This window comes from Arvicanthis niloticus, chromosome 6, assembly GCF_011762505.2.
Source record: "Arvicanthis niloticus isolate mArvNil1 chromosome 6, mArvNil1.pat.X, whole genome shotgun sequence".
NCBI lineage: Eukaryota > Metazoa > Chordata > Mammalia > Rodentia > Muridae > Arvicanthis > Arvicanthis niloticus.
Window position 1 is genome coordinate 4,459,402 of NC_047663.1, and position 27,769 is coordinate 4,487,170.

Consider the following 27,769-nt stretch of genomic DNA (forward strand, 5'->3'; position numbering starts at 1 on the left):
TGTGTGTAATCAAGCTTGGGTGCACACGCATGCACAAATACAACCGACACATCCCAAGGTTCTGCTCCCACCAGGAGAATAAAAGACCTCATCTCCAAAGCCCTAGGCAGCCCACACTCCTGAGATGGTAGCAAGCATACAGAGAACAGTCACGCATACATATGGCACCAGCTCTGGGGAGACAAGATCAGTTCACATTGAGTTAGGGGCCAGACAGGGCAACATAAGACTCAGTCTCCAAAACACCAAAGTTAACTCCAAAAGACACAGGAGACCATAACTAGAAGGAGGGAGCCAAGCAGCACAGCTCATGCCTGCAGCTTAAGAGGGGATATCAGCTCAGCGAGATTGCACACAGGAAGTAGGGCATCTTGACTAGACAGATGCATGAGCACAGCCCCGGGAAACGCCTAGGCACAGGAGAAGAGATATCACAACAGCCCACTGCCTCCTTTCTTTTATTGTCTATTAAAATACAATCTGTAGACATGATGGTGAAGAAAAAAACAACAGGCAGAGTCGTCAGTTGGGCCCCAGCCACCAAAGTATACACAGATGATCACTGCAGGACCCCAGTCAACCCCCACTTAAGGAAGGCACAGGACCAGCCAGAGGTTACTGGAACAAGTATCCATCACAGGAAGACACACAGTGCCTCAGGTGGAGAGCCTGCTGGTCTCCAGTCTGCCCTCTTATCTTCTCAGCCCAGAGCTGGGCCCCTGCTGCTTCCCGGACTCCTCAGCTTCACCAATGAGGGCAGATGCAGAGCATGGCCTGGCTTGGCCTCCTGACCAGAAGAGCACCATGTGACAGCAGAGTATGCCCGCCACTCACCACCTGGAATAACCTGTTTCTCCGAGTCACAGAGAAGACAGAAGCAGAGAGTACAGCAAGTCCATCCTCACAATGAAGAAGAGGACAGAGAAGCAGGGTGTGTGAGTAGAGCAAAGACCCCATGGGAAGTGGCCCACACATGGCAGGAACCGAGCTTAGCCTGCCAGTGGTCATACACATAAAGAATGAACCAGGCAGAAATGGGGCTAAGTATGGATCAGCACAGGCAGAGGACGGGAGGTGAGAGAAGGCAGGCTTTCCCACTTTCTACACACAGGAACCTCCACCTGTGTCTGCTACCATTTCCTAGTACCCTGCTGGCCACCCTCCTCAGCACATCTCCATTCTAATATGAATTAGAATAATAAATATGAAATAATATGAAAACCACTGCTAATATGAATTCAAAGTTCACATAGTTAAGATTAATTAGTGCTGAATTACTTCATTCTGATCCAGGTACTATGGAAAGCAAGCCCTAGATGCAAAGGGACACTAATCAAGAGAAGGGAAGCACACACCACAGACAAAGGCCATGACCCAGGCCACAGAGTACAAGTGTCCTGATATGAAGTCACCAAGTGGCCATGTACACACCTCAGATCCCATGTCATATCTTCCCATGAAGCTGTCACCTGGGCAGGGGTCCTCATGCATGGCCCCACCATCTTTACAGAAAAGGACTAGGTCTCAGTATCTGGTCCTGTCCTCACCCCTCCCTGCCCTGAGACACTAGCTACCTAGGGAGACTTCTGCTTGGAGCTCAACTCAACCACATGAAGGTGAAGTCTGACAGCAAGAGCCACAGTCTAAGCAGAGTTGCACTAGAAGTGTCTACAGCAGAGTGTTGGGACCCACCGAGCCCTGAAAGCTCCATCAAATTCTGTGCTTGGTCCCTCAAGCAACTTACCTTCATGAGCTCGAAGAACTCTGCAGGGGAAGACAACACCCTGACATGAGAGCTGGAAACTCCAAATTCTGGGACCAGGTTTCTGATCCACTGGAACCTGTGCACACTCTCGGGACATAGGCAGCAAGGTGGGGAGGTGACCTGAGGAACAGTTGGGGACAGCAAGGGAGCCAGTAACAGCCATGGTGACCTGGTTAAGGAAACATGCAAATTGAGTTACCTTTTTCAAATGCCTCCGGGGACTGATCACAACTGTCGGGAGACAGTTTGAGCCAGTTCAGATTTTCCATATAATTTAAGCCCTCCTCCTCCTAGCACCTTGAAGGGGCCAGTGCTGCACAACCAAGGTGGCAGCACCTACACACAGACCCAGCCAATGTCACTCCCAATGACTCTCACCAAGAGCTGCCACAAGAAAGCACACAAAAGTTCCTGCTTGGTTCAGTCTGTCCCTTTGACATAAATCCATCTCAGAAAAATATTGCTTACTGATGACTTACTGACTGGTCAGGGAGGGCCCAGAGACACACACCCCCCCCCCCAAATAACACAGGCTATTACTGTTCTGTTCTTAGTTGCCACCCTAACTACATAACAAAGCCCTACTGCTGAAGATGCAGCGCCTCTGGCTGTAGGGCATAGAGAAATCCATCTGGAACGAACCTGAGCTCCCTCCCTCCCTCCCTGGTGGCTTTAACAGTGCTATTTTCTCTCATGGAGAGAAAAACCATCAATGGTCTTACCCATAGTGACCCCTGCAGCTCCTACAATGGCCTGTCAGGCACAATGTGCCCACAGTGCATCTGTGGCATGAAGGTTTTGGGGGTAACCTGTTCAGATGAGGCGAGTTCCATAGGATGGAAGGAATTCAAAGGTCCATGGCTTGGGAAGTCACAGGCCCTAAGGGAAACTATTACCAGGGCTACCGGGGTTTTATTGTTGTTCTGTTGTCTTTTTTTGTTTGGTTGGTTTTGTTTTTGCTAAATAGACATGCTGTTAAACTGTCTTCTAAATATCTACTGTTACATCCATGGTTTGCTCTCAGCCCTGGCCAAAGAAACCTTTCTGTAGTGGCCAGTGTAAATGCAGAGACTTGTAACTGACCAGAGAGCAGAGAGTGACTGCTGAGTGCTCGGCCCTAAACTGGACATCTGCATCAACCCCAGCAAGGCTCGGAGAGTATCCAGGAAGAGCACAGAAAGGATTTAAGAGCTAGTGGATGAGGAGGAGCACGAAAAATGCTGTTTTCTGGGCACGCCAGGCTGCTGCACCCATGAACTCACAGCAGCTATGGCTACCAGCACAAGATTAGGGAACACTCCAGCAGGCAGGGACTCAGTGGGCTGCATTACGAAGGAAGAAGAGGAGGAGGGCTGAGGGCCCAGGCTGCTATAGCAGAGCTGTAGCAAAGCAGGAGCTTGGTTCCCAGCACATCGGGCCGCTCACAACACCCCAACTCCACTTCCAGTGGATCCAACACCCTCTTCTGTCCACTGCAGGCACGTGCACAGGTAGCCTCAGTGAGAATCTGCACACACCGGCTTGGCGGGTGCCGAGATAAAAATAAAAAGGAAAAGATATGAAGATTCTTCTAGGGAATGGACAGGATCTTGTATAAAGGGAAGAAACTGGCAAAGAACAAAGAAAAGATACACGTGCTTAAAATCCTTCCAACATTACTAGCTAATAAGTTAGCCTAGAAGAAACTTCATGACTCACAGAAAGGGCTTCTGTTAGAGGACCTAGAAAAATTAAAGTGTCGTGTGTTGGTTTCGCTTTACAACTCAGATTTAGGGAGAAAGAACACAGTACACACAGGGGAAGAAACCTTTCTTACAAGACCTTCCTTGACAAGAAGGAACCCTTAGCTATCAGACACACCTTCTCCCAGGGTCCCACCAACAGCAGCCTGACTGGACAAAGCAGCACCCCAGGAACCCCTCAGTATGTTCTGCTGAGCTTTGTCCTTGTTGCTCTCACACCCAAAACCCCACACAAACCAGTCTAAATCCCAGGCTGCAAACAGCAGCAGGAAGACCTCAGTGTACGACTACAGAGGGTTCTGGGCAGCAAGTCCTCAGCACCCTGGGGCTCAATGAGGATTCCAGGAAGATGATTTCATTGCTTGTTCCATGCTCCAGCAATGAATCTCCCCAGGGCTCCGGCGCTGCAGGGATGCCAGATGGCCCCCAGCTGCACTTCCCAGAAAGCCCACCAGCCTGTCACGGCCAACTCACTGCCAAGAAAACTTTAGTCAATGGTGGAAGGTGCTGACTCTCTGGGTCCTGGGAAGGTGGCAACAGGCCTTGGCCACCTATGCTGAGGTGTAAATAATTTCCCCCCTCAGCAGGTACTGGCTTGCAAATTAAAGTTCTTAGTGTGAACAAGAGAGTGCTGCCTCAATGTCCCACACTGACCAGGCTTAGAGGGAAGAAGGAAAACTAGGAGACAACAGGAAAACTTCACAGCTGACCTGTGAGGCCCCCAGTGGGTACAGTCTAAGACTCAGAGTGGGACATAACTCTGTGGGCAGCTGTGCAGCTCCACCTCACAGAGCATATGGGGGAGGACTAGGAGTCTGCCTGCCTCACTCTGTGCCACATTCCCAATCCCCATCAGCCACCATGTGGGCAAAGTGATGCTAACCAGCTCACAGATGAGGAAACACCCATTCACACCAGGCAATCGAGAACAGGGCCAGAGTTCCTGGAAGCCTAGCTCGAGCCATCACATGACTACCTACCACACACTATGGAAATACTCGAGAAGAGTTGGCATCATCTGCCTCCCCCACATGTAAAAGCCTCACCACCTCACAGGCCTGGGACTACAGAGATCAAAGAGGAAATGATAAAAGTGATTAGATAAACGTCAATGTACACGGCCAAAGGAGAGGGGCAGGTGGTGCCTGGAACTACCGGAAGGCTTTTGGCAGCCAAGCTTAAAGAATCTTAAAAACCAGAAAAATTCAAATCGTACTCAGAAGAGAAAGGGCTCTGGACAAGGTGAAACCTGAGCAACGGAAACTTCTAGAAACCAGTCCAGTGACTTGTGTGCACCCATACCCGCATCCTACAAGGTATCAGGGCAGGCCTAAACAGCCACCACCGCAGGCAGTGGCTGCAGGGGTGACAGACAACTCTGAGCAGGTCTCTCCCCTACCAGGGAGCTCTCCCTGGGAATGTTCCACCAGGGCCTCAGTCCAAAAGTTTTTCAGGCTTCTCTGTACTGGCTTCCTGTTTAACCTGTGTGCTGACAGGTTTATTTCTACGAACAAGGAGCTGTGAGCCAGTGAGAGTTTGCCGATTCACTGTGGAGGCAGCCCACACTTCATGTGGCTTTCACCCATTCAAAGGGGAATGCACAGCAAAGACAGTGAGTGTAAAGGAGCCCACAACGACAGCATGCACAGGAGACAGCACCCACAGGAGACCGACCCATGGGGACTGGATGAACTCAAGTGCTAGTGCAAGGCAGCAGCCTGTTCTGCTAGAAGGCCAGGACCCTGGAGACTGGCTCCCGGCTTCTCATTAATTTAACTCCTGCAGACTGACTCTCCCAGAAAAAAGCTTGTCCCACACCAGCCTAACCACGGGACAGGAATCCAGGTTCCAAGAGTCACCCACCTACACAAGTAACTCCCCTGAGCCAGGAGCTTTACTAAGACACCACGTGCCCTGGGTAAAGGCCCTTGCTGCCAAGCTGGACAACCTGACTTCAATACCCTGGAACTCCCAAGACAGACGAAGAGAACTGGCTATACCAAGATGGTGGCACTCACACACAGAACAGACAGATACATACACATACGTGTACACACACACACACAAAATGTAAGAAAATGATTTTTTTTCCTAAAATAGCATGTGTCCCATAGAAAACTAAGCCTGAGCACTTCGAGGCCAAGGCCTGTAATGTTCACTTAGGGAACCAAGCCACTACTCATGCAATTTCCACATCTACAGGTAGTTAGTTCCCCTAAGTCATCTCTTTCTAGATACCATCTAGGACCCAGTTCTGATTTCAGAAGGAAGTGGTGTGAACAGACAAGCAGGTCTGTAGGACCTGCCGGAGGCCTCTCCTTTCCTTTGGAATGTCCAGGGAGTACAGAGAACAGGGCCTGCAGGCCAGTGGTCCCCCCACCCGACACCCAAGGCCTAGAAGCACACAGTCCGGAGCCTCTCAGCATGTGGGGCCGACAGCACAAAGTCATCCTCAGCCTGCAGACCAGAACAGCATCCTCTCACAACTGCTCAGGCCACACCCACAGGATACCTGACTCTGGGTGAAGGTTCAGCCAAGAGACTTAAGGCTTCCTGTAGATGTTGCAGACAAGTTAGTTCCCTGAACTCAGGAATGACTGGGAGGGAGCAGCCTGAGTGTGAAACCCGGGGAGTGGGTTAGGCAGAAAAACAGGCTTCTTCCCACCGGCCCAAGGATCTACAGGTTCAACCACCCCAGTGCAAGCACAGCATGCACATTCTTCTCTGGGCCCCTGGATGGATGTCCAAGTCAGTCTGGTATACGAGAGTCCCAGGCAAAACAGTATCCCCCCCCCCCAACTCTCCTCCCCAGCATCAACTGGGTTCAGAATAAGCAAACCGCCACCCCACAGAAAGACACACCCTCGGATGGAGCAGCAGGATCGCTCATCCCATCAAGCATTTTGAGGCTTTGTGCACCTGTGGAAAGACACAGGCTTGCCTTGCCTGTGGGTGAGCCACGACAACACTCAGCCTAGCGGCCCTATTCTCAGCAAAGACAACCCCAGAAGTACAATGTTGTCTGCACTGCGCCCTCTGGAGCCACAGTGCCAGTGCTGCCACCAGCAGTGGGGAACAGAAGACTAAAATTCCTTCCCAGGGGTAGGCAACAACACACCAAGGCATGAGCACACGAAGGCTCACCCTGGATGAGTACATGGATTTAGTGCTTTCCTGACAGAGCACAGGGAATGAATGGGTCAGCACTGTAGTATGAAGGAAGTGGTGTGAACAGACAAGCAGGTCTGTAGGACCTGCCGGAGGCCCCTCCTTTCCTTTGGAATGTCCAGGGAGTACAGGGAACAGGGCCTGCAGGCCAGTGGTGCTCCCCACAAAAGGCTGCACCAGAAACGGGGACTATGGCATCCCACAGCCATGAGGAAAGCCCCCTTCTGCAGTCTTCCCCAGCCCATACACCCTATCCCCGCTCCAAGGCCACAAGTGCTGTAAGCAGTCTTGCATACAGCAGGTGTTCTAGAGACTGTGCTCAGGTGAGGGTCTCGTGACCCTCCCAGACCCTCTATGGGGAATGTGAAGAGACAAGCGGAGCTTAGATCTCTTTCCAAGTCCACACAACTGAACAACCAAGATGACAGTTGTTTGGCTCTGGGGACACAAAATGGATGCCGACCTGCCTGGCTTTTAACAGATGCTGAGAAGCTGGAGACCGCCTGCCCCTGACCTACCAGAAAACCTACAATGGCCAGGAACGCCGTGTCCAGCACACGGGCCTCAGGGTTCATTCCCTCTGGGAAACAGAGAGTCCCTGGCACAGACTGACAGGATCCATCCCAGGCAAATCTGTCCAAATGCTCTCTCAACCCCCCTAAACCCCCTCCCCCAGGGTCTTTAAAAGAAACTGTATTTGGTCATCCCATTTTCAGAAACTACTTTTTCAGAAGAGTCCACCCTCCGCCCCCCACCTACCCTCATCCACATTTCCATGTAAAGGTAACTGATCAACAGTCATAGCTTCCTGAGAACCGCACTTCCTGCAGCCCAGGCAGCAGAGGCCCTTCCTGACTTCTGCAGTCTAAGCCCAGGAAGGGAAGTGATGCTCTCGATTACTCAAGCCTGTGGCCACTGGACTCCCCAGCAAGTACTGCTCCAGCTATACGCCGCGCCGACCACAAGCTAAAGGAAGTCAATGACATGGGGGACTGAAGAGCTGAGGGCTACTGAGGCACAGCAGGAACAGAGCATGGCACAGCATGGCTGCCAGGCCGCCTCCTTTACACATTTATCAGTATTTACAAGAGAGGATTAGATATCGAAGGAGCATTTCAATCCCAGGCTGCTCTCCATCTGCTCAGCAGCCTGCGTCCAGCTGGGCCCCACCCACACCAGCTAAGTCACACTCGAGGGAACTCAATAGGAACTTACCAAGCTACAACTAAAAATCAATCAACTGAGAAAGTCTGAGAAATTACTCCTTGGTTCCAGAGTCTCCCCACCCCCACCCCCACCCCTCACTGCTGTAAATAACAAATCAAGATGAGACTGAGGACTGGCTCAGTGGCAAAATGCTTGTTCAGCATATGTAAGGGCCCTGTGTTCAAACCCAGTACAACCAGAAAACTTTGACAAATTCATGGAACCAGAGTACAGTGGTGTAGGAAGCACTTGAAGGCAAGGTCATTCTCAACTACATACTGAGTGTAAGGCTAGCCTAGGCTACAAAACACCCTGTGTCAAAAACTAAAATAAGCCAAAGGACAGACCTCTAATGAGTTGGGAAGGCTGAGCCCCACCATTAGAAATGGCCAAAGGAAAGTAACTCTGCAGTGTGACAATTCCTGAACAGGAATTTCTCAGAATGGACCACTAACCCTCCAAAGTCACACCATCAAGAAAGCCCCACTGAAAGAACCTTCTATGGATACTTGTTTCCCTCTCACAAGCCAGGAATTACAAACAGTCAGTGTCTCTGTCTCTCTGCCCCTCCCCCAGAAAATAAGATCTTGTTATAGTTAAATATAGTTTTAAAAGAAAGTCTACAGGCCACAAGAGGATATTTCCTTATATGGCAAACAAATTCAGGATGAGAACAGAACCGCTCTTTATACACTTCCCACTGAGTCTCACCTACTCGATAAGGAGTCCATTTTGTGCATCACTGCCCCTGAAACCTGCCATCAGGGCCTGGGCCTCTGAGCACTGGGCACCTCCACCTGGATGCACCTGGGCGCAGCTCATGGGCCACAGATTACCTCATCATCATTCCCAAAACCTGTGGCTCTTACTCCCGGCTCAGTCAAGAGATACAAGCTAAGCACCTGGTCACCTGACCTACCTCAGCATCACCCCCAATGTAGGGCTGACTCCTCCACTCCCACTGCCCCGACTTCACAAAAGAAATCACACAAGGACCTAAAGCCTGCCTCCCAAGGCCCCTGGCCCGGGACACTGACTGCTCCTAGCTCCTCCCCTACTTAGCAACACTCCATCAGCCGCTAGAAATGGCTCAAGTGCTGCCCCCCACTCCTGCTCACATCACCCCTCCCCCTTAAATGCCCACTCCCCCTTCTTCACTTGGCTTCATTCCAAACAGCTCTGGGCTCTGCCACTGGGGGCCGTCCACAGTCTCAGAAGCCTCTCCTGGGTGTCACTATGACCTTCCACCCTGCTTTCCTGGAACTGTCTGATCACAGGCTGAAACACTTTAAAGGCGGGGCTGGGCCTTTATCTCACCTAGAAGAGCAGTGACCCATCCACACAAAGAATAAATGAACTGTCTAGTTCTCTCAATGACAGTGAGTCAGACATTTGCTTCAGAGAAAGCAACAGTATTTCAAGATCACTAATAAGAAACGATTTTCTCATTTAAGTCTCCATGGGCATCTCTAAGGCTGAGAGGAAACCACGCAGTGAAGAACCGTTCCTCCTGCTGGCCGCAAGGATTCACCAAGCCCCCATGACTGAGTCAGACTGGCAAGCCAGAATCTAAAATAAGTTATGCTCATGACTACACAGAGCTATTATCAATGAATCAGTGATCAGAGAATTACAAGAAACCACACCATTCGGGGAATGAGGAATTGGGAGGTGCAGTGGAACAATTGGAGAAGAATCGAAAGCCAGCAGCTGACAGTCAGTGGCCACAACTGAAATGAATAACGCCAAACACTAAGGCCCCAGAGAACCAGAGAGCCAGCCAAACAGGGCAGAGGTGGGGACAAAGACCGGCAGGCAGGGTCATTCATCGGTGGGAACACCAATCCCCCGCCCCTACCCTGAGAACTGTAAAACAAGAGCTTCTGAATACACAGCAAAGAACTCAGTCCTGGTTCTGACTGTCACAAGTCTCACTCAACTCCCCACCCTGCTCAACTGTAGACTTAATCCTTTGGTTTAGAAATACGGAGCCATGAGTACTGCAAAGATTTTTGGGAAGCTGAGCTGAGTGTGGTAGCCAGTAATCTCGGAACTCAGGGGATGACAGGAAGATCAGGTGTTCAAGGCCAGCCCAGGAAAAAGAGATCCTGTCTCAAACAAACATGAGTCATGTACGTAGTCTACGAAGACCGCCCTCACTGCCACACAGAACCTGCAACCGCTCCCCCCATCCAGGAGTTAAGGCCACCCGTAACACAGCAAGCCTGAGTCAGGCTGGACTAGCTTGGTCTACATAAAAGTTCCAGGACAGCCAAGGATACAGACGGAGATCCAGTCTCAAAAGATCACTAATGGGCTGGAGAGGGCCAGTGGTTGTGAGTGTCCACTGCAAGGACTTAAGTGTGACTCCTAGAAGTCCTTTTAACTTTAGCTCCAGGGACTCCAATGTCCTCGTCTGACCCCCAAGGGCACATGCACTCATGTGCACTTACACACAGAGACACACATAATTACAAATAAAAACAAAATCTCGGGCTGAGTGTGGTGACCAGCACTCCATGGCTGAGACCAGTAGGTCTCTGAGTTGGAGGCCAGCCTGGTCTACATAAAGAGTCAAGCCAGCCAGCTATAAAGTGAGAACCTGACTCAATCAAACTAACAAAGACTTTTTAAATTTTTTAAAAGCTAATAATGAAGTACTTCAGCAAGTAAAGTTGCCTGCCACCAAGCCTAGAGACTTGTGTTCAATTCTTGGGATGCATACATGCACCCACAACAAAGCTTTTCATTAAAAAAACAAAAAAGTAAAACAGGAGTTGAAAAGAAAAACAGTGAAAGCCTGTAACCCTTGTGCTCAGGAGACTAAGGACGGAGGGTGCAGCGCTCAAGGGTAACCTGGGCTACAGAGCACATGGACCGGGTGGGGTTGGGGGGGTGATTTGCTCAGCTGGTAAAGTTATCTATCTACTTAGCATACACAAGTCCCTGGAAATGGCCCCTAGCAGCCCATGAAATTGAGTGCAGTGACACATGCATGATATACCAGCACTCAGGTTATAGACAAAGGGGTCATAAATTCAAAAGCATCAGCTACAAAGGATGTTCGAAAGTGACCTGAGGTGAGGCCCTATCAGGCCTGGGGTACAGCTCTGTGTACCTACGTACATACGTACATACATACATACATACATACATACATAGGCTGCCTGAGCGCCCTTCAGATACCAGCACCAAAGCTGATCAATGAGTAATGAGGTCTACAAACAAAGAGGACATCAGCAAAGCTCCCTAAACTGCCCCTCTCTCAGGCTGAACTTTTGAAACCCCACATTTTTCCAGTGGTCTGATGCCATGACGTAATAAGCATCACCTGACTCTATCGCCCAATAGAATGGCTGGGGAAACTTGAGCCATTCAGACCAGCAGGCTATGCAAGACATCCTTTCTGCCTTGACTCTGTCACTTGGAAGGTCCTCCAAGTCAAATTTGTGCTTTGGTTGGCAAGCTCCCTCTGTTATTCTGTGAATCAATGTCCCACATCGAGAACCAATAAAGGTGACTGCACCTCAAGGTATCTAGAGACAAAATCTTACCCATGGAACGAGAGTGGGCCATTACAGCTCACACCTGTGATTCCAGCATTGGTGATGAGGCAGGAGAATCAGGAGTGCTAGGCCAGCCTGAGTTAGTCAGTCAGTTTAAGGCCAGTCTGAGACACATGACACTATGTCTCTAAAAGACCTGAGGGGCTAGCGAACTTGCTGCCAAGCTTGATGACCTGCATTCAATCACTTCAACTCACAAGGTAAAAGAAAACCGACTTCCAAAAGGTCCTGCCCCTATCACCACCTGAGCACACACTAATTTATTATTTTAAAGAGAGGGCCGAGGTGTGGCTCAGTAGTAAAGCACCTGCTTAGGGTGCATGAAGTTCTGAGTTTGAACATCAGCATCTGAAGAAAAAGAAAACAAAGTCTCTAAATATGCACACAAGAGAATCAATCTCTCTCTCTCTCTCTCTCTCACACACACACACACACACAATTTCCTAAATATTAACAATAGCATCAGGCCTCTTGGTTGAGCCTGTTCTTGGCAAATGTTTACTTTTAAGAAGCACTGCCTGAACAAACTGCTTCAAAGCTTCCCTCACCGCTTACACAACCCACTTCAGTACTTTTCCAGAAACCAGCCTTCTGAAAGCGCGTAGAAAGGGTTTCGAGTGTTTCCTCTTCGTGGGCCTGAGTACTGACTGAGTCAGGATTGAGAAATGTCTCAGGCAGGATGTGAGGAAGCCAGCCCGCACCCGATCCCCGCAGGGCTGATTCACTCCGGCCAACTCACCGCGCTAACACCGACAGCCACACTCAGGCCCCGGGCCCGGAGCACAGCGGCCTTGGCCGCGGAGCCCGGCCGTAGCCCCGAGCTTGCCCCGGGTAGCTCCTGCACAGTGCACGCCCGCGGGGCTCACGGCTGAGCCGCCGGCACGCGGGGAGACGGCGAGGCCCCGGCCCGGCCCGCCCGCCCGAGCGCTCTCACCTTCGGCGCCGGCGCTCCCGGCTCCTGCCCAGACGGTCGGAGAGGCGGCCCAGGAGAGCGGCCAGCCCGGGCCGGCCAGGCAGCAGGCCCAGCAGCCGCCTCCAGAACACCGGGCCCGCCGCCGGCGCCGCCATGGAGACCCGCCGCTTCCGCTTCCGGCGCGCGAGAACTTTATTGACAGCGCGAGGGCGGACAGGACCAGCGCGCAGGCGCGGCAGCGACGGCCGAGGCTGCAGACTTGCATTTGCCTGGTCTTGCCTCAGTGTCCCTTCTGGGGCACGGCCTCGCGCCAGACAGGGAGCTCGAGGACGACGGGCGGCGTAGACTACGGTCCTTAGCTCACCTGATTGTCCAGGAGGGAGAGTGCTGGTGACAGCTCAGTGCCCAGAATCCTGTCCGATTGGCAGCTGCTGCCCTGCACCTTACGCTTATCTGCCTTGCTGCCAGAGGAAGGATGCTCAGCGCCCAGACACCTGTCAGACTTTCAGCTGCTACCCTGCGCTCACATGAGGGTCCAGGAGGGAGAATGCTACTAACTGCTCAGCGCCCCGAGTCCTGTCAGATTGACAGCTGCTGCCCTGCGCTCACATAGAGGTGCAGGAGGGAGATGTTAGTGGCATCTTAGCACCTGTCACACTAACAGCTGCCGCCACGTGCACAGCACTCACCTGCATTGCTCCAGGAGAAAGGAAGCTAGAGACCACTCCAGGTCCTGACACCTGTCAGATTGATAGCCTCCTGAGACCAGGGCCCTGCACTCACCTGCCTGGCTCCAAGAGGAAGGACTCTAGTGACAGCACCCGACACCTGTCAGATTGCCAGCCTCTGCTTTGTGCCTGCACTCACTTGCATCACTACAGGATGGTGTCAGCTCAGCACCCTGAGGCCTGACCTTCCTCTGCCCCAGAGATGATGTGGAGTTAAAACCGTAACACTTAAACTAACATTCTGAATTTCACCTCCACCAAACTATTCCAGGAAAGTTAATGACACATTCCCAAAAGAATATTTATCTTAGGCGGGGCAGTGGTGGCACACGCCTTTAATCCCAGCACTTGGGAGGCAGAGGCAGGTGGATTTCTGAGCTCAAGGCCAGCCTTGTCTACAAAGTGAGTTCCAGGATAGCCAGGGCTACACAGAGAAACCCTGTCCCGAAAAACAAACAAACAAACAAAAAAAGAATCTTATCTTAGCCTTTCTCCCATTATTAAAAAGTGTGGAAACAGTTGGTAGTGGTGCAAGTCTTTAATCCCAGCACTCTGGAGACAGAGGTAGATGGGATCTCTGTGAGTTCAAGACCAGCCTGCTCTACAGAGGGAGTTCCAGGACAACCAAGGCTACACAGTGAAACCCTCTCTTGAAAAAACAAACAAAAACAAATCTCAATGAAGGAGTTGGCCAGATACACTGTAGTGTATCAGTACAATGGATGGCCATATCTCCATGAAAATTATATTCTAAAAGAGTATTTAGTAGCATCACTTATAAAATTCACCAAGGGCAGGCAAAATGGCTCAGTGGATAAAGGTGCTTGCTGCCAAGGCTGTCAACCTGAGTTTGAACCTCAGAACACATATGGTAGGAAAAAGACCTGACTCAACTTGTTCCCTGACCTCTACATGCACGCCATTGCAGCAGTGTGCCTGCTGCTCCCACAAAATGAATGAGCATGCAGAAATTTAAATAAAAATAAAATTAAAAAGGAAAGGTCCAGCAAGATGGTTCAAAAAGGTGCTTGCTGTGGAAACTGTCCTCTGACCGCCATGCTTTTCCCCCTCCAGAGGATGCATATACACACACAATAACAATAAATGATATACTAGTTTTTAAAACAAAAAAAAATATATTATCAAAGAGTGGTAAAAATACAATCTCATGCAGGCATGGTAGCCTGCATTGTAATCCCTGCCCTAACCAGCCCTCAGGAGGCAAAAGCAAACAGAGAGAGAGAGAGAGAGAGAGAGAGAGAGAGAGAGAGAGAGAGAGAGAGGGCAGGTCCTGGAAGAACTTGGGAGACAGGGGCAAGAAGATAAGGAGTTAAGCATCATTTGTTGAGACAAAGTGAGTACAAGACCAGCTAGTGCTGTGTGAGCCTGTCTAAAAACATACAGTCAAAAACAAACAAACAAATAAATAAGAACATGTCACTGGACGGTGATGGTGAATGCCTTTAGTCCTAGCACTTGGGAGGCAGAGGTGGGCAGATCTCTCTGAGTTTAAAGAAGACTCATGCATGTGGTAAATTCCAGGACAGCTAGAGCTATATAACAAGACGTTGTCTCAAGAAACAAACAAATGAATGAATGCCAAAACCAAAAACCAAAAACAAAACCTACCACATTTGTGAAAGGCAAGGAGAACACATTAGTAGCACTTGGGGTGTTCTCCTGAATCAGCTGGTAGTATTTAGAAGTATTCCAGATCATTTACAGGCAGTGCGTATTTCAAATCACCTTTAATTTTTAAGCACACATAGTTTTACAAATACTAGGAAGAATCCGATTTAGTGCTTCCAAGTTAGAAACTATGACTCATGAGATTTCCTAACTTCCAGTAACTAGGATGAGATCCTGGTGCCTTCAGCCTATCACGGGAGGTGCTGAGTAAACAGACTCTGACCCACCGAGCTACACCATCACTCTCAAGCTCGGTGGGGATCACCACCGGGACCACAGAACATCCTCACCATCCTGGAAAGAGAAGAAGTTCTGATGTTCCTGTGGTTCTTTGCAGTGTGAGGCAGTACCTGAAGCATAGGGTTGGCTTACTGGGAATTTCTAAAATAAATCGCAGTTACACACAGTGACACTGACAGCATGGCAAGTGAAACTAATAGATATATCCATTCCTGGTAAACCCAGAAGACAGCCTAGCTCCTTCCCAAACCACACACCTAGATCCTCTAGCTTTATGGCTACTCTGAAGCAGAGCCATAAGCAGAAGGAGGCAGCCATGACGCTTCCAGGACATGTCTATCTTAGAGGTTCCAAACTGTCACATACTGACTTTCAAAGATGGTTTTACATACTGACTTTCAGAGATGAAGCATTTTTTTGTTTTGTTTTGTTTTGTTGTTTTTTCGAGACAGGGTTTCTCTGTGTAGCCCTGGCTGACCTGGAACTCACTCTGTAGACCAGGCTGGCCTCGAACTCAGAAATCTACCTGCCTCTGCCTCCCAAGTGCTGGGATTATAGGCGTGCGCCACCACCGCCCAGCCAATGAAGCGTTTTTTAATTTCATTTTTTTTTCTTTAGGTTTATTTATTTTATGTGTAGAGTATTTGGCTGCATGTTTGTATGAGCAGAACACACTTGCCTTGTGTCTGTGGAAGTCAGAGGATAGCATCGGATTTCCTGGAGCTGGAATTACAGATGGTTATGAGCCACCCCTGTGGGCACTGGGAACTAAACCCTACTCCTTTACAAGAGCAACATTGTGTTTTTAACTGCTAAGTCATCTCTTCAGCCAATTTACTTTTTATTTGTTTGTTTATTTATTTTTATTTCTTTTCAAATAGTGGTTCTCTGTGTGCCCTGGCTATCCTGGAGTGCACTCTGTAGACCAGGTTGGCCTTGAACTCAGAGATCTGCCTGCCTCTGCCTCCCTATCACTCTGTTGCATCCATCTTTCTTCACCCCAACATGGCCCTTCCTACTTTTCTGACTTTCCTGTCTGTGACTCACTGAGTTTTAATATATTACCTGCATAAGCATAGGTAGGCAACTTGTTAGTGGCTATATCACTAAAGACAGTGACACCTACTACCTCTGCAGCTGTGAACTCCTGAAGTAATTTTTAAGTTTTATTTTTGAAGCTCAGGCCTGATGGAACAGGCCTTTAATCCCAGCACTCAGGTGACAGAGGCAGGCAGATCTCTAAGCTTGAAGCCAGCCTTGTCTACAGAGCTAGAGTGCCAGGACAGCCAGAGCTGTTACACAGAGATACCCAGTCTTGACGCCCCCCTCAAAAATATTTATTTATTTATTTTTTATGTGTATGAGTGGTTTGTTTATACATATACCGTTTGCATGACTGGTGTCCATAGAGGCCAGAAGAGGGTTCAAGTCCCTTAGAACTGCAGATATGGACTGTTGGGAGCCACGCTATAGTCCTGGGAATTACAATCGGTTCTTCTGCAAGAACAGGAAGTGTCCCTAACCTCTGATCCTGGCACAGTTTTTAACTGCTTCAACTTGCATGGTGACAGAAAGTGCATTCTTTGTGCCCAGAGACCTTGTCTGAGTTCATTGGAGAGAACAACCCGGGAAACGAGACACCTCCGGTGACACCAAGGCCAAGATGAGCTGCCTAGAAGGGTCTCTATAACCCAAAGCTGCTTGGAGGCTCGGAACCTGGGGCAGAGCCTACTACTGTGTGTGGGGTTTCTTGATGCATACCTTAAGGGCCCAGACACGAAGGTATCTGTCCTGGGATAGCCCCTCACACCATGGAGACCCATCCACTGAGTCCTGCCCAGCCCCCTGCCTCTACCCACTCCCTTCTTGTTAGTCCCTTCGATCTTTCCCAAACAGGAGGTGCCAGGGTGAGAAAGACAGTCAACAGGCTTGATGACAGATAGCATGTCTTCCCAAACGGAAGAGGAAAGCCATTCATTGGAAGCAGAGTTGACGTCAGGGAGCACAGGATGATGCCCCCAGAGCAGGCTGCTCTCCCAGGCAGGAAGTGCCAGGAAATCCTGAGCCAAGGGTCCATGCCTCTTCTGATTTACTCCCTGCCCCAGCATCCACACCAATGCCAGAGGAAGACCATTGCCTCCCAACCTGAGAAAGATCACTCCCAGACTAGCAAAGTCAAGGATAAGGCACTGGGGAGGTAGCTCAGCACTTGACCGGCATGTATGGGGCCTTGGGGCCAATACCCAGCCTCACACAAACCAGGGTTGCAACTGTGATAGGAGAACTTGAAAATCTAGGTACGGCAAGTGGATCTCAGTAAGGTTAGGGTCACCTTGGTCTACATTTCAAGTTCCAGGCCAGTCTGGCTACACAGTGAGACCTTGTCTATACATAAATAAATGGCAGAGAAAGAAAGAATGAAAGAAGGAAGGAAGGAAGGAAGGAAGGAAGGAAGGAAGGACGGACGGAAGGAAAGAAAGAAAGAAAGAAAGAGAGAAACAGATAGACAGACAGACAGACAGACAGAAAATCCTTAAAAGTATTCTAATGTCCACATTAGAAATTGTCAGCTTTGCCAAGCTAGGCATGGTGACACATGCCTTTTATCGAAACCCTCCCTGTCTTGAAAAACAAAAACAAAAAATAGCTTGCCAAAGCCAGGCATGGCTACCCACGCCTATATTCCCAGCACACACAGAAGTACTTGTCAGGAACACTGCCACAAGTCAGCCTGGGCTACAGAACAGACCCTGAGAAATGGAGGGAGGGATGTCAGGCTGGTTGATTGCCAGAAAATAAGTTGATACTTCCATGAAAGTTTCTACCGACTTACTGACTGATTAGAACTAAGAGACTATGGAAAAGTAGAATCTTGTATTATCCAGTAACAACACAACCTTGGGCTGTCTCAAGGTAACACAACCTTAGGCTATCTCCAACCACTCATCACCCACCTCTGTGTTTGATATAACATCCTGTGGCTCTGACATGAAAACTCTGGGGACACAGTCACTTATTCGAGCCCTAATTTCTACCAATTCCAAAGCCTAAAGTCCCTCAAAGCACACCTGACACCTCCAGCAGAGCCCCCCACTACTGCAACCTACACGAAGTTTTCACCAGTGAACTTGCAGAGCTCTGTGATTTGTGGTTTTCTTCTGTTCTGTAACTGCAGAAACCTCAAGAAATTGGCTGCAGGGCTCAGCAGTTAAGAGCACTGGCTGCTCTTCTTCAGGACCAGGGTTCAATTCCCAGCACTCATAACTGTGAATAATTCCATCTCCAGAGGATCTGACACCTTCTTCTGGCCTCCAATGGTACCAGACGTGAACACAGTGCAGGCAAAACACTCAGACACATATACAATATTAAATTCAATTAAAAATAAAAAGCAATGGGCTGGGATAGTTATAGCTCCTGAGAGAGTGCTTGTGGAATATGCATAGAGCTCTGGGTCCCTCTGCAGCACGGAATGAAATGCTGGCTCTGGCACTAGGAGTGTGGACTCAGGAGGATTAGAAAGCTCAGGTCCTTGGGAGGCAGAGGCAGGCGGATTTCTGAGTTCGAGGCTAGCCTGGTCTACAGAGTGAGTTCCAGGACAGCCAAGGGCTACACAGAGAAACTCTGTCTCAAAAAACCAAAAAAAAAAAAAAAAAAAAAAAAAAAAAAGAAATCTCAGGTCATCTTTGACTGCACAGGGAGTTTGAGGCCAGCCTAGGCTCTATGAGAACCGGTCTCAATAATCAGGTTTTTTTTCTTCATTTTATATTAATTATTATTGCTGGATGTATGTATGCAGGATGACACACACGGGACAACATGTGTGTGGAGGTCAGAGGACTATTTTAGAGTTGGTTCTCTCTTTCCACCTTTATGTGGCTCTAGGGCTTGAACTCAGCTGGCCGTGCTGGTGCAGCAAGCTCCAGTAACTGATGAAGAAAACTTTTCATCACAACGTGATATTCAGGGAAGCCTGAATCTATTTGGTCATTCATATTTGGCTCTGGAATAAACTGCCTCTTGGGGCTGTTGATAGCTCATCAGGTACAGGCCAGCACAGCTACTAAGACAGGCAACCTCAGTTGGTCCCTAGGACTCACAGGGTTGAAGAGAACAAACTCCACAAAGGTCTTCTGACTTGTGGCACACACGCGTGTGCACGCATGTGCACGCACATTCACGCAGAAGTGGAATGGTGCTCTCCCACATATATAACCGTGAACCTCTCAAGGGCCCTTCTGGCATGCAACTCCAAAATATAAAAAATTAGAGAGGCCTTCTAGAATTCTGGGACCGGGACCCGTGTTCTCTGGAGCTGTGGAAATGTCTGGAGGAGCCCGAACATGAAGAATTCTTTCCCAGCATGGAAGCTTAAATCTACCACCCTCCCTGGCTGGAGAAGAGAAGGCTGGCTGGTCAGGCTTTGTCCACGTATCATTCCAGCCTTTGAATGTTGAAAAATCTTGTCATCAGCAAAACAAAACATCTATTGCTCAATGGCTGCCTCACCGCAGAGCAGCCGTGGGCTTTCTGGCATTTAATCAACAAGAAGTCAGGCCCAAATTTCTGGAAATGGCTCTGGGGCAGTGCATCCTGCTTGTTGCGCTGTCAGTGTGAAGATAACTTCAACTATTGGTTTCAGGGGAATCTTGGCCTCTTGTGGTGTGGCAGGCAGCCAGCACCATGGCACCTCATGACCCAGTAGCCCATCGCAGGGGGAAACACAGCCTTCTGTGGCCAGCTGTCCCAAGACCTTGCACTCACTCAGTAACCAGGGAGATATCTGAGGGCGTCCCCTCAGAAACCCACCCCCTAGCTTCACCTACCTGGCTCATGAGGTGAAGCTGAAGAGAAGGGCTGGCAGGTGGGTCCTCTCAGTACTAGTCTGGCTTGAGAGAGAGGCAGAACAGGCCAGGCAGGAGGGATGAGAGAGAGCCTTTCAGTCTGGAACACAGGGCCAGTCTGAGTGGTTGTCTGGCTCCCTGCAGCTCCTGACCAGAAGGAGGGCAAGAATAAGACAGTTGGATTGACCTTTAATCCCAGCACTTGGGAGGCAGAGGCAGGCAGATTTCTGAGTTCGAGGCCAGCCTGGTCTACAGAGTGAGTTCCAGGACAGTCAGGACTACACAGAGAAACCCTGTCTCGAAAAACCAAAAAAATAAAGACAGTTGGATTGAAAAGGGCCAGGGCTGGAGAGCCCAATGTCCCATTAAAGGGCCAAGAGGCCTTGCTGGAGTAGGCCTGTCCTCAGAGGCCATACCCCAGAACACAAATGTGAGGTTTCGAGACTTTTGTTGTTGCTTCATTTCCTAAGGATTTATTTAGTCCTATTTTATGTGAATATGTAGTCAAGGCTGGCTCACACTCACTATGTGGTCAAGGATGACTCGAATTCCTGGGATTACAGATATGTGGCACCACTCCCAGTTTGTGCTCTCTCTCTCTCTCTCTCTCTCTCTCTCTCTCTCTCTCTCTCTCTCTCTCTCTCTCTCTCTCTCTGTGTGTGTGTGTGTGTACACGCCACAACACAATAGAGAGGTCAGAAGACAATTTTGTGAAATTGGTCCTCTCTTTCCACCCTTCCATGGGTTCAGGGTTCAAGCCCAGGTTCAGATCATTAGGCAGCAAGCTCCTTGACCCACTGAGCCTTGCTGCTGGCTCCTTTCCAGATTTTAAATGTTGTCTCAAAAAATTAGTTTTTAATGCTGTATGAGACACCGTGCTGTGCCCTCCTGGGCCTCACTTCCTGTGTTCCTGTCAACCAAACCCTGAGCATTCCCAGAGTTTGGGAAGCACAGGATCGGACAGGAGAACCCAGCCAGCCACTAGTTTGTGCCTTTCATTTCTTTTTCTTCTCTCTCTTTTTAAAAATTTTATTTAATGTATGTGTGCTCTGATGCACATACATCCGCCTGCCTAAAGGGGGCAGCAGATCCTCCTATAGATGGTTGTGAGCCACCATGTGGGTGCTGGGAATTGAACTCAGGACTGCTGGAAGAGCAGCCAGTGCTCTTAACCTCTGAGCCATCTCCCCAGCCCCTAGTTTGTGCCTTTCAAATGTAGTCCCACGATGGAGTTGCAGAGGTAGTCCTGACTCACCTCCCATGGGCACAGGGAAATTGAAACTTCTCATCCAAATCGGCAGCTGCCAAGCAAGTGGAAGGGTGTGTGAGCAGATGTGAGTCTGGAAGACGTTGGACAGCAGAGCTCTGGGCACCCTGAGCTGGTAACTAGCCAGGCCCATATGTCCTTGAGTCTTTCACTTGCCTAGGTGTGTAGAAGGTCAGCCAGACAGAGGAACCAGCCTAAAGGGAAAGCCCAAAGTTTGGTCAACAGTCTGGGCCCCAGTGTGGACACTACTCTAGGCCCCAGCTTCCCATCAGTTTATCTCTGTCACTTCCTCAGGGAAACCCCTTTGGATGGTTTCTCATAATGGGGGCAACTCTGACTTTTTCCATGATGTGCTGAATCTAGACTCTAGATTCTCGAGCCTCCCACGTGCTAAGCAAGTGCTCTAACACACACACACACACGCGCGCGCGCGCACACACACACACACACACACACACATATCCATCCACACCACTCACATACACAAACATACACACACTCATACACACACCACTCACATACACAAACACACTCATACAGAGAGAGAGAGAGAGAGAGAGAGAGAGAGAGAGAGAGAGAGAGAGCTCTTTCTTTTTACTTTCCATTTTTAAGACAGGGTCTCAAACTGCCCTTAAACTTTCAATCCTCCTGCCTCAGTAGCATGGACGATGAACCTCAGTCACCAAGCCAGGCTTATGACGTCTTCATGGCACTTAGAAAAGTCAAATTAATCAATTCAGATGTCAACTGCGGAGGAATCCTGTCCTGCCAGGAAAAACCTAAACCCAGACTGATAAATTACTGGCAGCATCTCAATCCCTGACCCACACAACCACTTAAGGAATGAATGAAAAATTTTTTTGTAAGTAAATGTGAAATAAGAAGCAAGAAGTGACTGTAAACCAGGCACGGTGGTGACCACGCCTTTAATCCCAGCACTCAGGAGGCAGAGGCAGGCAGAGCTCTGAGTTTTAAGCCAGCCTGGAAAATTGTTTTAAAACTCAAAAATACTCGTGAGGGCTAGAAAGATGACTCAGGGGTTTTGAGTTCATGTTGCTCTTCCAGAGGACCTGAGTTCAGATCCCAGCACCCAAGTTAGGCACCTCACAACACAAACTCCAGAGATCACAACACAAGCAGTTCCAGAGATCCAGGGCCCTCTCCTCACCTCCGGGAGGCACCACGGTAGGTAGGTCGTAGGTAAATCCCATACAGACACCTGTGAATACATACAAATAAAAAAATATTCTAAAACTCCTAAGCAACCCCCATATGAGGGGAGAGGGTGGGGAAGCTACCTCAAGATTAATTAGACTCTCCCACCCCCTGTCCTCCATGGAGAGCCCCATCCTCATTCTTGACCCACTGTGAAGCATGAGACCTTGGGAGGCAGACGGGTCTATTCTTCTACTCTGAACTTGCCTAGGCTTCTGAGGGAGACCAACTGCATAATAATATCTTCTTAGAGCACCGGGGATCCTGAGGATGGAGACCTGATATTCACCTACAAAAGAGGGAACAGATGCTGCAGGTGCACTCAGGTGAGGAACACCTGTCTCTAGAGCCCAGGGTCCTAACCTTGTGGTGCACAGACACGAGAAGCAGCACTCACCTGCCCCCCCCCATCCCTGGCCTCTCAGGGGGTGCTCCCCCCTCCCGCTGGGCTCTCCTGCTCGGGCACAGCGGCTTCTGCTCTCGGCTCGTGGCCAGGCCTCATTTGCATTGCAACCCAGATGGCTCACCGCAGCCTGGCTTCCCAGAACTGCCCAGCTGCCCTGCTGTCTGTTCCCCAACCCAGCGCCAGCTTGGCCTTGTGGGTGCTTCCCACAGCAGCCTTGGACAGAGTGGGGTGTGTTGTTTGAAGGGTGGGACGGCTGGACAAATGCTAGAAGCTGACTTTCCCCACCTTCTACCCCCAACTCAGAATTTGTGAACTTTTAATACGCAGGAAGAAACTCTTCTCGGCCCATTACGTTCTCTCTGACCCCTGCTCCAGCACTCACCACACATAACCCATTACCCACCCCCACCCCAGCCGAGGCTTCTGTGGGCAGAGGAATGGCCCCCAGGGCAGGGGTCCTTCCTCTCAGGCCAACCCAGTCCCTAGAGGGCACCAGGAATCTGAGACGTGAGGATTGAGCGAGTGGGTGGTGGGTTAGTGAAGTGTTTTCTTTTTCTTCCCCTCCTCTAAGTTTTCTGGGAAACGCCAGAGGCCGGCAGGGCCTGGAATGTCAAACTTGAAAAGACTCTTTAGCTGCCGCCCCAAAGACATCCGACCCTCAAACCTTTTCATTAGCTTGAGGCCCCTCCTTGCTTGCAACAAAGGCCTGCCAACGGGAATGCTGCTTCCCGGCCGCAGGCCATTGTCCTAGACTCCTCCACCCCGTGAGATTGTTAGCAACCGGAAAAGAAGAAATCGGGGTCAACTTGATATATGACCCCTGAGCCCTTCTTCTTGAATGAGAGAGGTTATCTGTGACAGGCTCATCCTTTCCCAGCCTGCTCCTAGGGCAGTCCTGGAGGGCAGAAAAGGAGGAGGGAGGGAGGGAGGGAGGGAGGGAGGGAGGGAGGGAGGGAGGGAGGGAGGGACAGAGGGACAGAGGGACAGAGGGACAGAGGGACAGAGGGAGAGAGAGACTGGGCTGCAGGACCATGGCAAGCCTGGGCTAGAGGGAAGTCTCTGTAGCTTCAGGGAGCAGGAGGGACAGAGGGACAGGCTTGCATCACTTTCTAAGTTGACACAGAGAAAGAGGGGTAAGAGGAATGAGGGCCCTTGCCCACACACTAGACTAAGTTTCAGGGCAATTGGATTCCCAGTTTATATCCCCAGGTTTAAGTGACAAACTAGCACAGAGTTAGAAAAACAATAGCCAATGTCATAACAACATAAACAACTTCCTATAGCTTTGAAGACAGAGAGGCCCTGAACTTGGTCCTTCCCAAGGACATGGGTTGAGGCAAGGATCCCAACCCTGAGGCTGCAGATCTGGCCACCAAGAACAACAATCTTGCCGCCAGGCAGTGGTGGCGCACACCTTTAACCCCAGCACTTGGGAGGCAGAGGCAGGCAGATTTTTGAGTTCGAGGCCAGCCTGGTGTACAGAGTGAGTTCCAGGACAGCCAGGGCTACACAGAGAAACCCTGTCTCGAAAAACAAAAAAAAAAAAAAAAAAAAAAAAAAAAGCAGCAATCTTAGCATCTGTGCCCAGGGTAACTATGGCACCCACCCGGGGCCACCAAGCCTCGCCATTGATGCCTGCCTGCCTGGACACCAGCATTCCTTCCTATCTGGGCCCAGAGGATGAGCTCAGCAGATGTTACTTGCCACAGGCTGGCAGCTGAAACCACAGGGCTTTTCCTCTCAGTTGGGAACCCTTATCTTTATTATGTTTATGACCCCGCACCTTTGCCTGGAAATGGGATTCTGAATACATCCAAGTTCTGCAACTGAGAGATTAGCAGAAGGTGGTAGCCTCCCAATCCCTCAGACGGGAAAAGGTTAGGTGGAGCTAAGGGTCCAGACCTAGATAGCTGAACCTTTCCCCACCTCAGTGACCCAGCAGATAAGAGGGGATGCAAACAGGGTTTAAGCTCTGTCCTTGGTCTGTCTGTCATCTCTCGGTTCAAGTCCTTGTCTTAAAGTGGGTCCCTGGAAATGTGCCCTGCATTAACCAGAGTCTCCTCCCACTTTTCCAGGCTGTTTGTCTTCAGACTAGCAGTGTAATAATCTCCAGTAAACCATCCCTGGGGCTTCCCAGAACCCACACCGGCTAGGCTATCCACACAGAAGCTCCAGAAACCAACAACTTGAGAAGCTGGCTGTGCATCCAAGTCTGGTAGAAAACCGAAGTCCACAGAAACTGGCCTTAAGACTCATCGAGGATTTCCTATGCATCGGGCTCCAGGCTTACAAAGGAAATAAACCCAGGGCTGAGTGGTTAGGAGCCATGGCTGCTCACAGTGACCTGAGGACCCCAGATCCAGGCGACCAGATGCCTCTGTGCACATACCCGCACGTAGGCACACACATATTCCCGTAATCCTAAAACAATAAAGTTTCCAAAATATACAGAAAAGGGGACAATAAATCCAAGCTCTTCCTTGAGGGTTCCCACTGAACAAGAGGTCAGAACATTTTGATGAGTGTGGCAGCTTCAACACCTAGTTGTAAAGAGAAAGTACAAATCAACCAACCTGAGGAGTTAGTGTCACAGGCAGCCAGGGCCCCAAGCGACACACAATGAGGCGGGTGCAGGTGGACACTGCCGAGCAAGGCAGATGAATCCTAGCAACTCCATCCAGGAGCTTTTGTTTATTTACCTGTCCGGGGTTTTGTTTTTCTTGTCAAGGCCGGACTATTCACTTGCTACTATTAGTGATTTATTTGTTTGTTTATTTATTTGCTTATTTTTGGTTTTTTCGAGACAGGGTTTCTCTGTATAGCCCTGGCTGTCCTGGAACTCACTCTGTAGACCAGGCTGGCCTCGAACTCAGAAATCCGCCTGCCTCTGCCTCCCAAGTGCTGGGATTAAAGGCGTGCGCCACCACCGCCCGGCAGCTAGTGATTTATTTTTGGCTGGACTCAGACTTCACAGTAGAATCTCTCAGCAAGGACAGCCTACATGTCTCCTGGCAATCAATTTCTGGTGTTTTTCTTTGGCTCCCTTCACTCTTTTAGCCAAAGGTTTTGCAGCCTCCTCGTTACTCTCAGTGCAGTGCGTCTTCAGAGAACTACATCAGGGTTTGTGTTGGAGGACAGGGGAGTAACAAGACACAGAACCTTGGGTGCTCTGGTCCAGGGCTTCCTACCTTCTTTGTTTAAGGGCTGTCTGATTGGTGGAAATTGTCTTTAGAGAGACTGAAAAGTTTCCAGACTCTGCAAACTTTTCTGGGCTCCAACTATGGAGGCCCAGTAGTATCTGTCGGTTCAGAAGTCTTTCTTCTCTCCCTTTTTCTTTTTACAGGACAAGTTGAGAACACTCAAATTGGCTTCCACAATGCATCCCAAACATACTTGTGCCTCCTCTCAACCGTTTTCCCTGATCTATAACGTGGATGCCCCCCATCCCCCCCACCCCCGACTCAACAGCAGACACACTCGCCCCTGGGTCACAAAACTTACTCCACAGGAAAACCTTGCTTGTCATTCAGACCAGACACCCCTTCTACTCTTCACCAGGAGCATCAGACACAAGTGTGACCATGCACCTCTCAGAGAAAGTACAAAGTTGGCATTTATCATCCGCTTCAAGGAGACCACTTTCTGAAAGTTGGTACCTGGAAAAGCGATATTTAGCTTCATCCTGACATAGGCCTGTGGGTTTTTTGTTTTTCATTTTTGCATGTCTTTATTCTATATGTGTGTGTGTGTGTGTGTGTGTGTGTGTGTGTGTGTTTTGCCCGCATGCAGCACACACATACCTGGTACCTGTAGAGGCCAAAAGAGGATGTCAGATCGCCTGGAACTGGAGTTACAGACATTTGTCATGTAGGTGCTGGGAATTGAACCCGAATCCTCTGTAAGACAGGTCAGTGCTCTTAACCTCCAGCCCTTGGGGGTTGTTTATCTTGTTTGATAAAGAGCCTCAGAAAACTTAGGCTGGCCTCAAATTCTATAGGTAGGTTCAGATGACCTTGAACTTCTGGTCCTCCTGCCTCTACCCTTTTTGATCTCAGGAATTGAGACCTGAGCCAGTTTGAATTCTAAGCGGGTTAGATCTGGGAGGCTGACTTTGTAGAGATCAGCCAGGCCTGACACCCTGTTTAACGTCTTCCTTAAGCTTCTAAAATCCTAACTCATATCCTTCAAAAGGTAGGGTGGGATGATAAGATAGGCTTCCTAAATTATGATTTTAGGCCCTAATATAGGATCTTCACTAGGCCGGTAAACTCAGCCATCTCTCTAAGCTCAGACCCCCTTCCCCTCTCAGCTCAGAGCTGCTTATTTTCAAAGCCTATGTGTGGAAGGAATTTTCTTTGTTCTGGGTTTTTGCTGCTGGGTCTTATCTCAGCTTTTCCCAAGGTAAGCAGCCATTATTAAAAGACCTCAGTCACCTAAAGCCATCTCAAGGCCTCTCTACAGAACCTGGAAAGAATCTTCAATTTCTAAGGCAGTTGAGCCGGGTGTGGTGCCTCACTCACACCTTTAATCCCAGGTCTCTGGGGGCGGAGGCAGGTGGAGGCAGGAGTTTCAAGCTAGCCTTGTCTACAGAGCCAGTTCCCTGACAGCGAGGACCACACAGAGAAATCCTACTTGGGAAATGGTAGGCGGGAACTGGGGATGGAACCTAGGATTTCCCGCATGCTAGGCAAGCCCCCTACAAATATCGGAAGCCTCAAAGGTGCTGTACTAAGCACTTTAGTCCCCACAACAAAGGTACTGTGCCAATCACCTCAGTTCCCACAGCAAAGGTACTGTGTTAAGCACCTTAGTCGCCACAGCAGCTCAGGGGAAGCATTCTCCTCAGCCCAGCTAACACATGGTGATGTCACAGAGCCACTGTGCAGAGGAGCCAGGGAGCAATTTAGGCTCCTAAAAGCACGCATGGCAGTGAAGGCTCTGGAGCATCCTCTCCTGTCAGAACATCTTCAAAAATAAATAAATAAATAAATAAATAAATAATAAAAATAAATAAATAAAT

The 27,769-nt window shown here is 49.6% G+C and overlaps 1 protein-coding gene and 1 long non-coding RNA gene across 3 annotated transcripts in view; both read right to left on the reverse strand.

Moving 5' to 3' along the window:
• Positions 1-12,544, reverse strand: part of Pgs1 (phosphatidylglycerophosphate synthase 1) — a 35,162-nt gene extending 22,618 nt beyond the window's left edge. For both annotated transcript variants that reach the window (XM_034504909.2, XM_034504908.2), the window contains exons 1-2: positions 12,382-12,544; positions 1,745-1,934 (exon numbers count right to left, since the gene is read on the reverse strand). In XM_034504909.2, coding sequence (XP_034360800.1) covers positions 1,745-1,934; positions 12,382-12,515 — 324 coding nt within the window. In that variant the 5' untranslated portion in view covers positions 12,516-12,544. The remainder of the gene's footprint in view (positions 1-1,744; positions 1,935-12,381) is intronic.
• A 7,303-nt stretch (positions 12,545-19,847) lies between these two features.
• On the reverse strand, positions 19,848-22,349 carry LOC143442500 (uncharacterized). The gene is made up of 3 exons (XR_013110737.1): positions 22,297-22,349; positions 21,117-21,322; positions 19,848-20,008 (listed from the first exon to the last, which is right to left on the reverse strand). It is a non-coding gene; the product is annotated as an uncharacterized LOC143442500 (long non-coding RNA).
• Positions 22,350-27,769: the final 5,420 nt, after the last annotated feature.